Source organism: Lates calcarifer, linkage group LG10 (genome assembly GCF_001640805.2).
Source record: "Lates calcarifer isolate ASB-BC8 linkage group LG10, TLL_Latcal_v3, whole genome shotgun sequence".
NCBI lineage: Eukaryota > Metazoa > Chordata > Actinopteri > Centropomidae > Lates > Lates calcarifer.
The window spans coordinates 1,410,956-1,426,565 of record NC_066842.1 but is presented as its reverse complement, the minus strand read 5'-3'; the positions used below and the strand labels follow the sequence as shown (position 1 = coordinate 1,426,565).

The window sequence follows — 15,610 nt, the reverse complement described above, 5'->3', positions numbered from 1 at the left end:
AATCTACTTCATAAACACACTGTGACTCAGAGGTTTTACACTGAGGTCACTGATTATGACACTTCCACACTCACTGAGACGCCCTGACTGGACTGACAGGGCAGTAACTCAAACACAGTAACAAATCCATGAATCAGCTTCTATAGACAAACTCCTGAGTCAGAGCAAAGTCAACACATACGACAGGGACAACTTTTAGTTTTACATTTAACTTTTAAGCACAAAGACTTAAAGCTATGTTTTGTCGTACACAAGTTTAATGACAGTACAGTTGAAGAGAATTTAATTAAAGTGATTTTAACTTAGTAACTGTGACAGAAACCATGAACAGGACTTGATAAATATGAGCCAGAAAAGGCCAGGACACATTGATCTCTCTTCGTCTATGTAAACAAAATCTGAATTATCAGTGAAGCCGTTGATTGCTGCTGGACCACCTAGACTAAACTTTATTTTAAAGTCTAGTTTCTAGAGCCTCGAAGTTTAAGAGACATGAGGATGGTCAGACCAGAATCAGAGTAATGATGTCAGATCCAAACTGTGGTGGATCTGAACAGATCCAACTAAAACAACCAAATGTCGTGGTCGAACCTTATTTTTATTCCTGATGTCTGCAGACTCTGCTTATTATTGATTTCACCAGGATCAGACTGCAAGATGACTCATGACAGAAAGACTAATACATCAATATACAAACCCTGCCTTTAAAAATCCTACCAAAGTAAAAGCACAGAAGTGTCATCAGTCAAATGTAAAGTGTCAAAAATAAAAGTGCTGCATTTATATATATAACATCTATATATTATATATATATCATCATCAGTAGCTGGAGCTGGTTTTAACTACATCAGATACAGTTAGATAGTTTAGTCCAGTGGTTCCCAACCTAGGGTCAGGCCCCTCCAAAGACACCGGATAAATCTAAAGGGTCATGAGGTGATTTATGGGAGAGAGTGTAAAGTAGTAGAAAATGGGAAAGTGAGAAAATTTACTTTTACACCACCGGACATCACACAAGTTGTGAAAAGCAGGTTGAGATTGGCCGCGGTCCAACATGTCACGTCTCTATATCACAGCAATCCGATCTTACACAAAAAGCCAAAAGCCCTACTGCCACAGTCTGAGCATGAACACAGCAGCAGAAGGAACTGTTATCTCCTTTGAGGAGCGACACTTCAGCCTGACACAGGATCAAAAAAAATAACACCACATCTTCCCCACAAGACAGGCCGCCACCCGTAAAAACAAAAGGTCGACTCTGGTGACCTTTCATCTCTGTCACAGGTCAGCGACACCCCTTCCCCTCTCAGTGAAATGGAGAAACCTCGGGGTCGTCCGAAACCTCTGAGTTAGTCTGGACTGAAAAAAGTCTGACATTTCTTGTGACATTAATTAAACACTCTGAGAAAAACTGGTTTAATATTGTTTCTTTGTTCTGATTAATTCACGTAAAAGGAGGTGATTAAAAAGCAAGAACCAAATCCCCCCGACAGCCCTGCGTGACCCAAAACTCTCCCAGTAATCCCACTGTACCCATTTAACAAAAAACATGAAAACAATCCTCTTTATCCTCCAAATTTCAGGGTAAAACTCACAGTGTAACCTTCATCTCTGCACAGCCTGAATCAGTGTGTGGTGTTGTGTTTAAACATTAACCTGCAGCAGCTTCTCTCTTTGTGCAGCAGCAGAAACAAACAGAAACACATCGACCACGTACCTCATCAGGTTCTGTAAACCCTGTTTGCTGGAGTTTCTCCTCAGCAGTGCGTTGGACATGTCGGCCTCTTTTTTTCTTCTTCTACGTCTAATTCTTCTTCTTCTGTTAAGAAACAAACACAGATCACTCAGGACAGTTTTCTCCTCTTCTTCTTCTCTCAGTTTAAGCCTCCACCTCGACTCGTTCTCTTCCTGCAGCTGTAACGAAGCCTGACGCTCAGTGTGTGTTTCGCTGTGGATCACACACAGTTTCCTCCCCTGCAATGCTTGTTGGGAATGTCAGCGGAGCTGAGAGTGACTCGCTCCTCTGTCTCTGGGAGGCTGGGTTTTTAGTCATTACACTCCCCCCTCCTCTCCTGCCCCCTCCCTCTGTCCTACATGTGGTTTTCATTGAAGAGCTCAGAGCGGCGGGGCCCAACATCTCTCTCTACTCTCTCTTTTTTTTTCTCTTTCTTTCTTCGCTGCCTCTCTCCGTTATGCTGGGTCATGTGGTCTTCCCTGAGGGGGGAATGAAAGATGATAGCCCCCTTTCCCTCCTAACCCCTCCCTCAAACATGAAAAAAAATCCACTCCTGAACTGTCTCCGTCCTCTCCCCAACATTTCAATCTGCCTCTGATCGTCAAAGCAGCAGATTAGCAGAAAACATCAGGAGGAAAACAAAGGGAATGTGTTTATTATCTCTAACTCAGGCTGCATCCATCATTGAAACTCATCACTGTTGCTATGGTTACGCCTGGAGTCCACGCTACGCCATAGAGACTTTTGGAAACGCTGCTGGACCTGTTTTAGTTTGAAAACTCCCGGGCTGCGTTTTAGGTAAACCTTTGTTGTGGTTTGGACTTTGGTTCACACAACGGCAGCGTTTTAGGGGCCCTGAAAACGCGAACTTTTGAAGCCAGGTTCCTTTGTGTAATCTTTGGAAAAGGCCAGCCTTACCATCACTGTGGAAACTGGCAATACGCAGTTCTTGCGAAAACTGTGACAACACTGCCCCACCTATGCAGAGTGCTAAATACTCGCCCGCGAATAAACAGGAGCTGAAGCTCCACTACGGGCAGCTGCAGAAATATTTTAGGATGTCGGAGAGACAGTTTTTGAGGTCCTGCTTGCACCACATCTGAGGAGGAACAACTACTGGGATCTAATTTTTTGTGTAACTTTTGCGTTCTGTGAGAAAGTACTCAAAACAAAATTCAACAATTCAAAATAATGACTGATGTGTGAATTGATCGCTTTTTTTTTTTTTTAACACAAAGGAAAAACTTTTCAGTTTTTAGCAAAACTGTTGTTGTGTAAACAGAAACAGAGCGGAGACTTTTGGAAAAAGTGACACTGAGGTTTGCTTCCTGACACAGACCAACAGTCTTTACTAAAGGAAAAGTATAAATATCACAGTGTTAAAAAGTAACATAACATCAGATGTAGAATGTTTTCAAGTATCTAAAGTTTACAGAACAATCTCATATCTGTGCGTCAAGAACCCGTCTAGCCTAGCTTAGCATAAAGACTGGAGGCAGGGGGAAACTGTAGTCTGGCTCAGTCCAAAGCTGAAAAAACAGAGACAGAGACTCCCAAGAAAAACAGCATCTATTCTGTGGTCTGTGTTATCATAGAACAGTCTGCAGAGGTTAGCATTATCATGATCATTATCGAGTATCTGACTATGTTGTTTTCCTTTTGATGGGTCTTTTCTCTTTCTAGAAGTTGCTGTCCAAATGTTTCAACAACTTTAATCATAGTTTCAGATAATTTGCAATAGAAAATGTGAATTAATTCTCTTTTCCATCCACTACTGCAAATATTAGAAGTTGTTGGACGCCATTAAAATAGAAGAGAAGGAGATGAGTTACACAGTTTGACTCTTACTGATGTAAAAATGCAGAAAAACAGCAACGTGAAGCTTTATTTCTGACTACTCTCCAGCTCTAAACACCACCTGTATGATTTCCAGCTCGGCTGAATTCGTCGCAGGCTGTTTGCTGATCGTTCGCAGGTCATGAAACCTTTTCTTTGCCCTTCACACTTCGACAAACAAACTGTGCGTCTTTGTCTTCGCCCACCCCCTTCTCCAAAAAAAACCCTCACGCTCACACATTCAACACGCCGCCGTTACTACGGTAACACACTCAAGTAAGTCTTTGCTTGGTGGCACATCAGACAAAGGGGCACTCTGGGAAGTGAATTCATAGCGTGGACACTCCCCGCCCCACCCTCCCCTCATGTTCGAGCTCATAAAACAGAGCTGCTGTCTCCAACAAACACAGCCTGACCTGAACACAACCTTGACAATCAGACGCTCTTAAACAAACAGATCTAAAAGGTGAAAGGCTGGACAACAGCAGTGATGGTTTCTCCTAAAAAAACTGATCTGACATCAGGTGATCTGACGAGGGGAAACAAAGCCCACCTGCTCTGCTGCCAGGTGGAAAACCTGAAGCACAACAGAGAAGAGCCACCCTCGCCTTCCGTCAACTGCCAATAAAAAGAGGCATGAGTACATATTCACAAGTTAATGTCACATTTCACAGACACAAGCTGCTGTGGTAAAAATATACTTGGTGCTTGCGATAGACACCGGTGGACACTTCTGTGTGAACTGGCCATCAAGGCTACAATATCAGCCTGTGACGGTTTATCCAACTGTTTCTGTTAAGGAGCCCAGCTCAGTCTGGATTACAGCAGAGTTTACTGGAAGAAGATGAGGCGTTCACTGCCCTGTCCTGAGTGTTTCCCAACATGACGCGGTGGGTTTCCACTTCAGTTTCAATCAGGAGACATGTTCTCTCTGCTCGAGTATTGGTGTTGGACCGCAGAGTGATGAGGTCTTGTGGTCAAAGCTGCAGATTAACTCTGTCTGTGGTGGAGAAACAGTTTTAATCTCCTCCACTTCTTGGCTGAGGAAACAGCTGGACGTCTGGCAGAGCTCTCGTGGTTAAAGCTGCTCGTCTCAATGATTTACACTGCTGAGGACGTCCAACCACGACTCTGACATTTCTTCGCTGTAAAACACTTTCCTACATTAATGCAGAAGTAAGTTTCAGCTGTTCAGAGCAGTAACTGCAGGAGGATATAACCAATTATGATTCATACTAAAGCTCACTTTAATTACACAAATGAAAAAGCTCAAGTTAATGACAGCAGGGACGATAATTCCTGTGTGGTCGTCTGCATTTCTTTGGTCTTCAGTCGTCTGCTGATTCACACCATTCCCTGGTTCCTGATCACACAGCTGCTCATGGTGGTCGATCGTAAAAAATCTTCATTCACTTAAAAAGTGGTTTAAAACATTTCTGTGGATGTTTTCATACTTTTCTGAAAAACTCTCTTGGGGGGAAAAAAACAGCTGTTTTGTGGAGAAAAAGGTCGTAATATTTAAGAATAAAATTAAAAAATTAAAATTAAAACTCCATATTTCAAGATGAAGATGTAAAAACCAAAATGTTGTATGTTAAAACTGAGCAGGGATGTCGTATTTTTGTAGTCCAACTCGTAAATTAGCATCGTCCCAGTTCTCTTGACAAAAAGCTAACTATACTAGCTATTTCCACTGGTTACAGAAATTAAACTGCGACCATAAAAGGTTTGATCTTGAAATTTTACTTTCCCTTGGTGGAAAAAACAAAGCTGATATTTTGACAATAAAGTCGTAATATTGTAAAACAAAGATGTTAGCATCACCCTGGTTCTCTTGACAAAAAACTGGATTTTTTTGTTGGTTTTTGAATTATCACAGTAAATAAACTCTGTGCATAACTCTCTACACATTTTGTTCAGAAAGATAATCCTCTCAAATTTACATAAACACATATTTTATGTTATTTAATCATCTTGAAATTTTCAATGTTTCTTCATGTTAAATTAACTTTTTCTCAGGAAACTCTTACTTTATTCTCATTATAGTGACTTAAAATTACAATTTCTAACATTTCAGATTATACTAATTCCTTCAGTGATATTGGACAGTACGTAAAGTTGAACATTTTACAAACTAAATCATAAATTAGAGAATCAAATGTTTTAGATTTAATGATATGCTTATTTTTCAGTTTCCTCTTTCCTTTCTCAGTTCAGTTTCTTTCTTTCTAAAGTCACTGTTCCACCTCAGTAGCTCAGTTTCTGCCCTGGACTCAGCCTCCGTCGTCCATCACAGAGGCAAACAGTGGTGTTTTATCTCCACCTTCACTGCTGCAGAACAAACACCTCCATCCATCAGCAGAGGAACAACACTCTCAGTCTGTTGGTTCACTCTCAGCTCAAAGCAAACAGCCTGAGCTGCTGCTGGAGGTTATCTGCTGATGCCAGGGATCAGTGGAAAACCACCATCAGTCTGCTGCTGTTTAACATTTAACAGGTGACGTGTTTCTGATCTACTGTAGGATCAGAGGCACATATCACAGCTGTATTTACAGAGTTTAACCCACTGCTTGTTCACACAGAGTCTTTCTAGATTTTACACGATGAAATCCAGATCACAGAAATATTCTGTAAGAGGATCATGAGTTGCTCTCTAAAACTGACTCATTAAACAGGACCTATAATGCTAATTTCCAGCTCTATGTTTTTATTCTGGGACACCACAAGAGTAGCTTTGAAGGATTCAAAGGTTAAATGCACAGATTCACAGCTAGACGCAATATGTGAATGACCAGTAGGGGCAGTATGGGGATGTGACAGGGTAGATGCAACAAGCTAATAGACAGAGTTTGAAATCACTGGCATCCAGGAACTTACACACCCTGTAAGATGGTGTCGCTGTCGCTTTTTCTGACCCCACGAGGACTACAAATTTAGTACGAAACTGATCCGATCTGCAGCAGAACGTCTCTGTTTAGTAAATATTATGCCCTTTACCTGTTTTTCATGAGACACAGGGAACTCAGACTTAAATCACAGCTGTAATTACTTTTCAGGACAAACTATTGTTAGATTAAACCAGTGTTCACAAAGTTCTGGTTAATAACTTCTTACAAAAATCGGTCTGTAGAGACAGTTCATCTCTAAATCTCTCTGATTCTTTAGTTTAAATAAGTGTCTGAGACCCAGACTTTACTGCAAGAAATATTATCATTACTGACATGAATCAGGGCCAGAACTAAAACAATAAAGTCCATGTAGTCAAAAATGTCACTTTTTCTTCGAGTATAATCCAGAAGGAGTAATCCTAGAGGCTCAGGTTTTCCAGGTTAAAAAGTCTCTGTTTTGCGTCTTTGGTTAAATCAGGATTAAAGCTCCAGGTCCTCTGGAACAAAAGAGCAAGCTCATTCCTGTAAATCTCCCCCCTCCTCCCTCACTCCTCAGCGGAGGAGAGGTCAGACTGGGGAGTTGCTGTTGATCCATTAGAGCTGCGGCGATCCTCCCCTGCCAGCTCAGGGAGTGCTGACCTGCGACCCAGAATGTGTTCCTGCCTCGCCTCCATCTGATGCCAGAGCTGCTCTCATCACCTCCCACTCAGAGCACCTCCTCTCAGGGCCTCAACAGCCAGAGATCTCCTCACCTGACACCGAAAGCTAAACAGCACAGAGTCCCTCTCTGACGGATGAATTTACACTCAGTCACAAGTTCATTGAAAATAAATCAACCAGTCAGCTTTGGATCTGATATGACAGACATACAGAGTGTGAAGCTTTGAACCTTTTTTTGATTTAATGACTACGAGTTTATCTAGCTGGGTTTACAGATTTTCCAAACATACATTCTAACTACTCACAGCAAAGCTGAGTCGAATATTTCTGGATGATGTTAGTATCCAAAAAAAACAATGAGATCTTTTCATTGTGTTTTGGATTATTCTAGAAAATAAACCACTGTTCTGATGTTTGAAGCCTAAATCCAACCTCCAGAAGTAAGAAGCTAATGTTAGGCTATAAACCAACTACACCACGGTCACATGACGTCAACGTCTCCACCACTAAGCTTCCAACTGGTCATTTCATTTAGCTCTGAGCTCTTCTACCAAAAGCCTTTCTTCTTAGAAAGTTAGTGAGAGTTTGAAAGAGCGTGAGTAGAAACACAACGAGGCTGTAAAGGTGGACTGGTGAGTAGATGGGTTTTCATGTTAACGTCCCCGACAACCTCTGTAGTCTCATTTAGACACTCGTTAGCAACCGCCTTTTTTAAGACACGTAAAAGCTTCCTCAAATGTTTCAAACGTGGGAAGCTGACGAAGGGAAAGTTGATCTGAAGACAAAGATGTGAGGCTGTAGATGACAGGGTGAATATCTGCTGCCGTGTACTGTAAACACTGTTTTATGCTGCTGATCCCCTTGAGGGCTTTTTATTTGAGAACATGATCCCGTTGTTTTTTCTGCCTGTGGTGGTAAATAAAGACGAGTTTCCATGCCAGCACAGATCTGCTGACACCCGGCTCATTACAGAACCTTTCTCACTAACTCTAGTTTTTCTTTTTCTCGCGGTTTGTCTCTGCAGTCTTTACATTTTAAAAACACAAGCTTTGTGTTCGGAGGTGTTGGTTGGTTTAATGACCTGGAAGGTGAGTTACTAACCTGGAGTGTGTCTGCAGAGGAACCTCCTCATCCTGGAGTCTCTGAACATTATAATCAGCTCGATGGGCAGCGGCTCCCTGCAGTCCAGGACATGAGGCGATGTTCTGATGGTTGGTTATGGTGATGTTTGGATTTTCAGTGCAGAGTTCAGCAGTTGGAGACCAAAGTCACCTGAATCCAGACCGAACAAAACAGGACTATTGAACACAGGTGTGCAGTGCTGATAGGGGGTCACACACCTGGCCTGTCATTAAACCCACCTCAGAACAACTTGTTTTCAGTCTGTCACTGTAATCTCCTTCTGAAAATCTGACCCATATTTACCTTGGAAATCCAATAAACACTGGAGTGCATGCTGGCATTTCTTGCTGTCCTATCTCTTCTTCTTTTCTGTCCACCTCCAAATGTTTTTAAATGTTTCATTCCACTCAGTACTGACTACAGTACACTTAGTATCAGTGGTGGGCCGTACATTTCACACCTAGGTACACCTTCACTCTATTAAGAGAAGACCCAAGTCTTCTCTTAATAGAAACCATCAACATTTTACAGAGACACAGTATAACAGAACTGTGCATCACAGGTCATGTAGCCAAAATAACATCATCACTGAAGCAATGCTCTAAAAACCCAATGAACACAATTCAATAGGTTTCCAAACACAGCTGCTCCACACACATCATCTCCAGCAGAAGCAACAACATTAACTCATTAAATGACAAAGACGTAAACAATAAAATATACTGTTGGTAAAATGTATTTTACTCACCGAAGCTGCTGATTATTTGTAGACGAATAAAAAACTGCTTCTGTCGTCAGACCTAAAGCGAATTCAAACTTTACGACTGGTCAGACTTGGAGCGTTAGCCTCCACGGTGATAGAAAAGGTCTTAATGTTGGAACTGAGACTCAGATAAACCTCCACAGCAGAGTCTCTGAGTCTCTCTTCCTCCTCCTTCAACTGTTGTGGGTTGAAAAATCAGCTATTAAATCTATGCTAACGTGTGTTAGCTTGCGCTAGTAGCTATAGATGCGGTTTGCTAGCTCTGAGCAGTACACTCTCTGACCGTCCAATCAAATGACACGAAAATGTTGACGTAAGCGAAGGCCTGCTAACTCGAAATCTGATTGGTTAAAGGATCCGCGAGGCAACAGTTTCATTGCCGTTTATTTTAAATCACCGGGGCCTGCACAGTTCAGATTTCTGTTACCATGGCAACGCGGGGCTGAAATCTGATTGGATAAAAGCGCTAACATAAACAGACTGTACTGGAAGCAGTGAGGAAATGAGATGAAGAGAATATACTATTGAAAACAATTGAATACATATAGTATTAATGTAAATAAATATAAATATATAATTCAGTGTGTTTGGGTCAGCAGAGAAGGCCTTGCTGATATAGTCTAAATTCTTAATATAAGAACACAGACATCCTGGTTGCAGATGGCCGACAGCATCAAGATAATAATGAAGGTTTTACCATAAGAAGAGTAACATCAGTAACAATTACTGTGTTTGTCATGTGGAGCTGGGAAGTTCTGTAGTTTAAAACAAGTGCATGATGAAAACTGGGAAATGTATTTGGTCGTCCAAAGCACCTCCAGCACCTGCCTCCATCTGTTGTTACTGTGTGGTACTTCCACTTCTTTAAATATCCATAATCCATAATGTTGTCAGACACTTAGAATAACAGTCAGTCAGTGGAGACAACAAGAACTTTAGTGGACGTACTTTGAATGGACAGTAGCCAATTAGATCACATGTCATCAGCTGGGAAACATGGGAAAATAAGGCTCCTGATAATAAATCTCCTTTAATGATCATATCTCAGAGCCTGACTGCCTCAGTGGAATATACATCTACCTGGAGAAGTGACGACAGTAAAATGAAGCTGTGTGGTTGTTGCTGCACGCTCAGAGCCTCCTCCAGGTTTTTATGAGCTCCAGTCAGGATGGTTTTTATGGCAGCATAGTTACTTTACAGCCCCCACCAGGAGCTTTACAGCATGTAGGAGATGTGTTGAGAGCTCTGATGGAGTAACAAGGCGGCGATTCCACATTCAGATGGAGGAATGCAGCCTCATTAAAGCAGCGGAGGGCAGGAGTAATGCATTTCTGCTGAGTGAGGTAAACCAGGAAAAACACAGAGGAGATACAACCAAACCTGGAGAGGAATACAGGTGAGTTATATTGTAGATTAGACTTCTTCTAACCATGACTGATGATTGTTCCACAACCTTAAGATTAAGATTAAGATAGACTTTATTTATCCCACTTGTGGGAAATTCACGTTACAGCAGCGAGAAACAAGGGTGACCAAAACAGAAAAATAAAAACACCTAAACCCTGACCGCTTCCTGACCTTACACCAGTAGCTGGAGGACCTTGATGATGAGTCTTCTCTGAGATCTGTTGTGTTTTAATTCAACATGATGGTCTTGCAGTGAAAGTAGACTGGTTATGAAAGCCTTAAAACGTCCACAGTAAATGCCCTCAGGAGGACAGAGATCTCAGAGCGAACCTTTGCTACGTTTTGTAGAAACCTGTTACTCACACCTAAACACCTAAACACACCTACACATCTTTTGTTGGCCTTCAACAGATTTCATGCTGCTCTGTGTGGTCTGCAGAGGCTCAGCAGGTATTTAGACAGATTAGTGTCATTAGTGGTTGAGAAGCAGCAGCAAGTTATTTTGCAGGAAACAGGATCGGCCTTGAAGCACCAGAGTTTCACTGGCACCTTTGCTGCTTGTGTGTATTTTGATGCAGATAATCTTCTCTCATTATAATAAATTTAGAACATTGTGTGACTGCTGCATCCACTCTTTAATCCAGCCACGTCTTTACAGGTGTACGTCTGCAGCTGCACCTCTGGCAGCGCCGTTTGAAATCAGATCAACCTGAACCTGTCAACTATCTACCGACTGATATACAACCCACAGGAACCACATGGACAGCAGGTTGTGCTGCATTCAAGAGCCTGTCAGGTTCTCAGTAACAAAAACCTGCTCTGTGTGTGGAGGATCGTGGACTGCAGAGCGTCTGGTGGAAGGCCGAACTCAAAAAGAAATAAATCATCATCCATACAGAGATGACATTGAGCGTGAGGACTGTGAGGCCTCTCCATCTGTGGGCTCCAGTGTGGTTAAAGTGAAACCATATGAGACCTCGGGGCAAACAGGGGAAAGTTAATGAGATTTTGAGCAGGCACTAAATGTAGCGGGTGGCGTCCCTTGAAGTTTTACAACGACCTCCAGCCAGCCTGGACGTAATAACCCTAAATGACTTAACAGCCTGGGTCAGTTATTAGGATCTGCTCAGGTTACAGTCATGAGGTCTGCAGGGAGACGTCAGGATGGAGGGAAAGACCGGGGAGCGATACATCTGATTCAGCAGAGTGACGGGATGGAAAATGACCTGAATGGTTTCCACTGAGCCGGACTGACCACTGCAGGAAATCAGTGGATGTAGAGGACACTCATACCTCCACCTCCACACAGATGGAACAATCCCCTAGACTTTTTATTTTAACAGAACAGTGCAGAAACTGCTGGGTCTGCACTGCAAACTAATCATTCTGTTCTGCTCAGAGTCAAACTTAAAACCAAATTTCACAGAAATCTGTTTAAACCATTTCAGGAAAAACCTGCCTGCTGTTCCCACAAAGGTTGTCAGGTGTTCCCCACATGTGAAGAAGTTCAGTTTATAAACTTCAACCGTTTCTGCACAGGTATGGCTCCTGTACATTCACAACTAGGGATGAGGATCATTCATTTTTATTGCTATTTCCAAATGATTTGTGTCTTTATTGATACCACTATCAATAGTTCTGTGTTATATGGTGGGAAGATGGTTTAAGAAATTTGGAACAAGGTCGTGATTCTCATCCCCATTCACAAAAATAATCACAATACAAGATGCGATCAAAAAGTTCAAAGACTGTAAGATATAAACATGCATAACCAACAGCAAATAATAATAACAGCAATAAAAAATAGACAATAAATTAAGAAAAAAAACCCAACTCTCAAATCTGAGATGGAAATAAACCTGCAACCGACGCTCAAAGAAATGAAGAGCTCTCAGGGATCCTGCTGCAGTTTATATCATATATCATCCAGTCCTCAGTCGGTGCTGCTGCTCGGAGCAGAAAAACAGAGCAAACACGCCCCCTACTGACCATCAACCTTTATTCACTTCAACACTGCCGCTCTGACAGCTTCATCAGCCCAGAGCAGGAACATGAGGCACAGAAATCATGAATCTCCTCAGAGTTTTATTCTCGTTATTTGTATTTTTGTGAGCTGCAGTGGAGAGTTTTATTGTCGCCTGTATTCACCATTTGTTGGACATCTTGACCTTTGACCTGCTTGATGTGCACTCAAGTTTCATGGCAGAAAAACACAGTGTGAAGTATTCACTTCTTGTCTTTATTACTCTGATTATTTTCACACTGAGTATCAGAACAAAATATCATCTTTCAGCAGCTTCAGTCCAAAAATATCAGTGTCAGTTTTCAGAGAGCCATATTGGTCAGGTACGACCCCTCCCTGGCCTCTGACCTTTGACCCCTGAAGGACCTAATGTTGGTGTAAGCATCAGCCTGGTGCTCGCTGTAAATCACTCTGCTTTAACATCAGGACGTCGACTAAAAAACAGAGATGGAAAAGTAAATGTTTCTCTCTGTGTCAGCAGCTGTTTGTTCCATTGCTGCATTCACTGACACCATCTCATTATTAAAACTGTTTTATAACAAGCTTCACAACAGATAAAAAACATTCTACAATATATTACAGTAAATTAATGAAGAACAGGAAATTCAGCCTAAAACTAAAAAACAAATCCTCATTTTCCAGATGAAGGGGTTGGAATAGGGGAAGACTTATCAAAGATGACAGTGCTGATATTAAACCTTAAGCCTCTTCTAGCTCCTTGTTTTGATTTTCTGGCTCATTAACTGTCTAACTGGTGAGACAGAGCCACATTTTCTGAAGACCTTCATTCTGCTGCTTCTGTTGACCTGCTACCTGGAAAATAGGAATACGATAAAGAGCCCAAGGTGTTGACCTGGTCTCCAAACTCCCTAGATCCCAATATGATCCAGCATTGGTGGGATGACACCCCCAGAGGTCCTGGTGTATGCCCCAACGGGTGAGAGCTGCTTTAGCAGGCACAAGGGGGGACCTACACAATATTCAGGTTCAGAAGATCCTGGGTCAGGTTTTGTTGGGAGTTTGGAGGCCAGGTCAACACCTTGGGCTCTTTGTTGTGTTCTTCGAAACATTTCTGCATTGTTTTAGGATTTCACATCATTTAATTCAATAAATATTCAGAGAAGTAGGGAAACACTACAAGCTTGTTAGCCTAGATTGATCACTAATGAACATAAGTTTACAGTTGTCTCTTAACTGACACTGTAAACCATTCATCTTTTGCAGTGCAGTTTTTTTGGGCTGCACCTGAAGGCAACAGGATACAGTGCAGTGCAAAGACTGGGAGCTACAGCTGCTAACAGCCGAGGTTTAGGTCGCCTTGTTTCTTGAGTGTGGACTTGACATGAGTTTTACATTGGAAAACTGCTACAAAACCCCTGTAATATTACTGTTATTGTGACAGATGCTAAGCTAAGTTACAGGCTGTTTGTTCACCAGCAGACTGGTGACAAGAGAGAAAACTGCGTTTTTTAAAGGGGAGACTTGGTGAAGTCACATGATCCAAATATAACTCGAGAGGCGTCTCCTCACATTCCCCAGGAGGCTGAGGGGATAAAGTTAGCTGCTGAGGAAACTTAAGAGGCCCCCCGGAGCCTCAGCTGGAGGCAGAGCTCGAAGCACCATACAAGGAGAGTGAGGGCATCTGTGGGTTTGTTTATGGAGGGGGTATGTCGGGGGGTGAGCTGAGTCATTAAAGAACTGCAGGAACTTGATGGGAGTTTGGATTATTGACCGTCCTGCTCACTTCAGACTGAATATCCTTCACACCTCGTTCTCTTGATGATGGTGTTGACCTCCATCCATCAGGACAATATTTCTAATTATACACAATAAATATAAACATCTAAGATCAAAAACACTGAGGCAGGTCACATGATGCACATCATTTGACACCTGTAGTGCACAACAGTGTTTTGGTTATAAAGCTAATGTAATCAAATCCACATCCAAATCAATGAGGTATTTCCTTTTTATTTAGTTTAAACTGTCAGAAATGAGCACAGGATGAGTCACCAACAGGTGTACCAGGTGGCTACCTGGATTCAGAGGTGTCCTCAGCTCCTTCCAACATTAAATCCCTTTAACAACCAAAAACAAAACTACGCATACACTCACAAAACTATGTACAGACAAGCAAACAATTATTTATGCTCCAACAAAATAAATTTCTAATTACAATTGGCTAGATCACTTTTCAGCAAACTGAAACTGAAATGTCCTTATTAATCTAAGATACAGGACTTTTGTGACCTACAATGTCTCTACCCATGCCTACCTTGTTTGGTCTGGACCTTCAGACTTTTTAGCTTTGGTTCAAACCAATAACTTGAATTGACAACACGCTATAAACCACCAATCACTGTCAAGTACAGGGAGACACAGCACACGTAGGTGATGACAGGACGTAGGAATGTCAGGTAAAGTTCTTCTGCAAAAATTGCAATGTGAATCAAAAACTGATACATTCTCCTGCATTGCTTCTACAAAGTGATTTGTTTTTAATGTGAAAAAGCTGATTTTCAATAAACAATCCTCTCAGTTTTGATTTATTTTTCAACTGAAAATAAATAACTAATCTCAGTGATGACCTGTTTTTAGCTGTGACAACACAACAGGAGGTTTGAGGGTGGGTGGTGATTGGGACCAGGTTTGTCTGTTTGTGGTCATTAACTGGTCGGTGTTAAAACAACTGTCACAGCTCCATCATTAAACCTACCTGTACAGGTGTAACCACTCATGTATTAGTAACACATTCTAGGGAAGACCAAAGTGGTCGATATTAAAGTTTGAAAATGGTCACTGTATAAAATATAGAAGATTGAAAAATAGTTGAAGAAATTTTTAAAACTCAACATTTGATTGTAAGAGTTTTATTGATAAAATTTAGTTTTAAAACTATTCTGTAAAATGTCAAGTCAAGTAAGCAAAGCAAGAAGCAAAAACTTCACCTTACTGCAGTTTTTACTATTATAAATACACAGGTATACAGCCACAAGTGAGGAAACTGATGTTATATTTCATTGTTTTATGTCTTGTATTTTTTGGATTCTATATTTTTAAATATGATAATACAATAAATATTAAACTAAAACAAAACATTTCCGAGTTATTTCCGAGTCTTGGTCCTGCAAAGCTGAATGATATGAGATGGAAAAACAACAAAAAAATCACACATA

General features: G+C 41.4%; 1 protein-coding gene across 1 annotated transcript in view; it reads right to left on the bottom strand.

The window, feature by feature from the left end:
* lsp1a (lymphocyte specific protein 1 a) overlaps positions 1–2,074 on the bottom strand; it is a 29,403-nt gene extending 27,329 nt beyond the window's left edge. The window contains 1 exon segment of the mRNA XM_018704702.2: positions 1,718–2,074. Within this exon segment, the coding sequence (XP_018560218.1) occupies positions 1,718–1,776 (59 nt within the window). The 5' untranslated portion in view covers positions 1,777–2,074.
* Between the last annotated feature and the right edge of the window lie 13,536 nt (positions 2,075–15,610).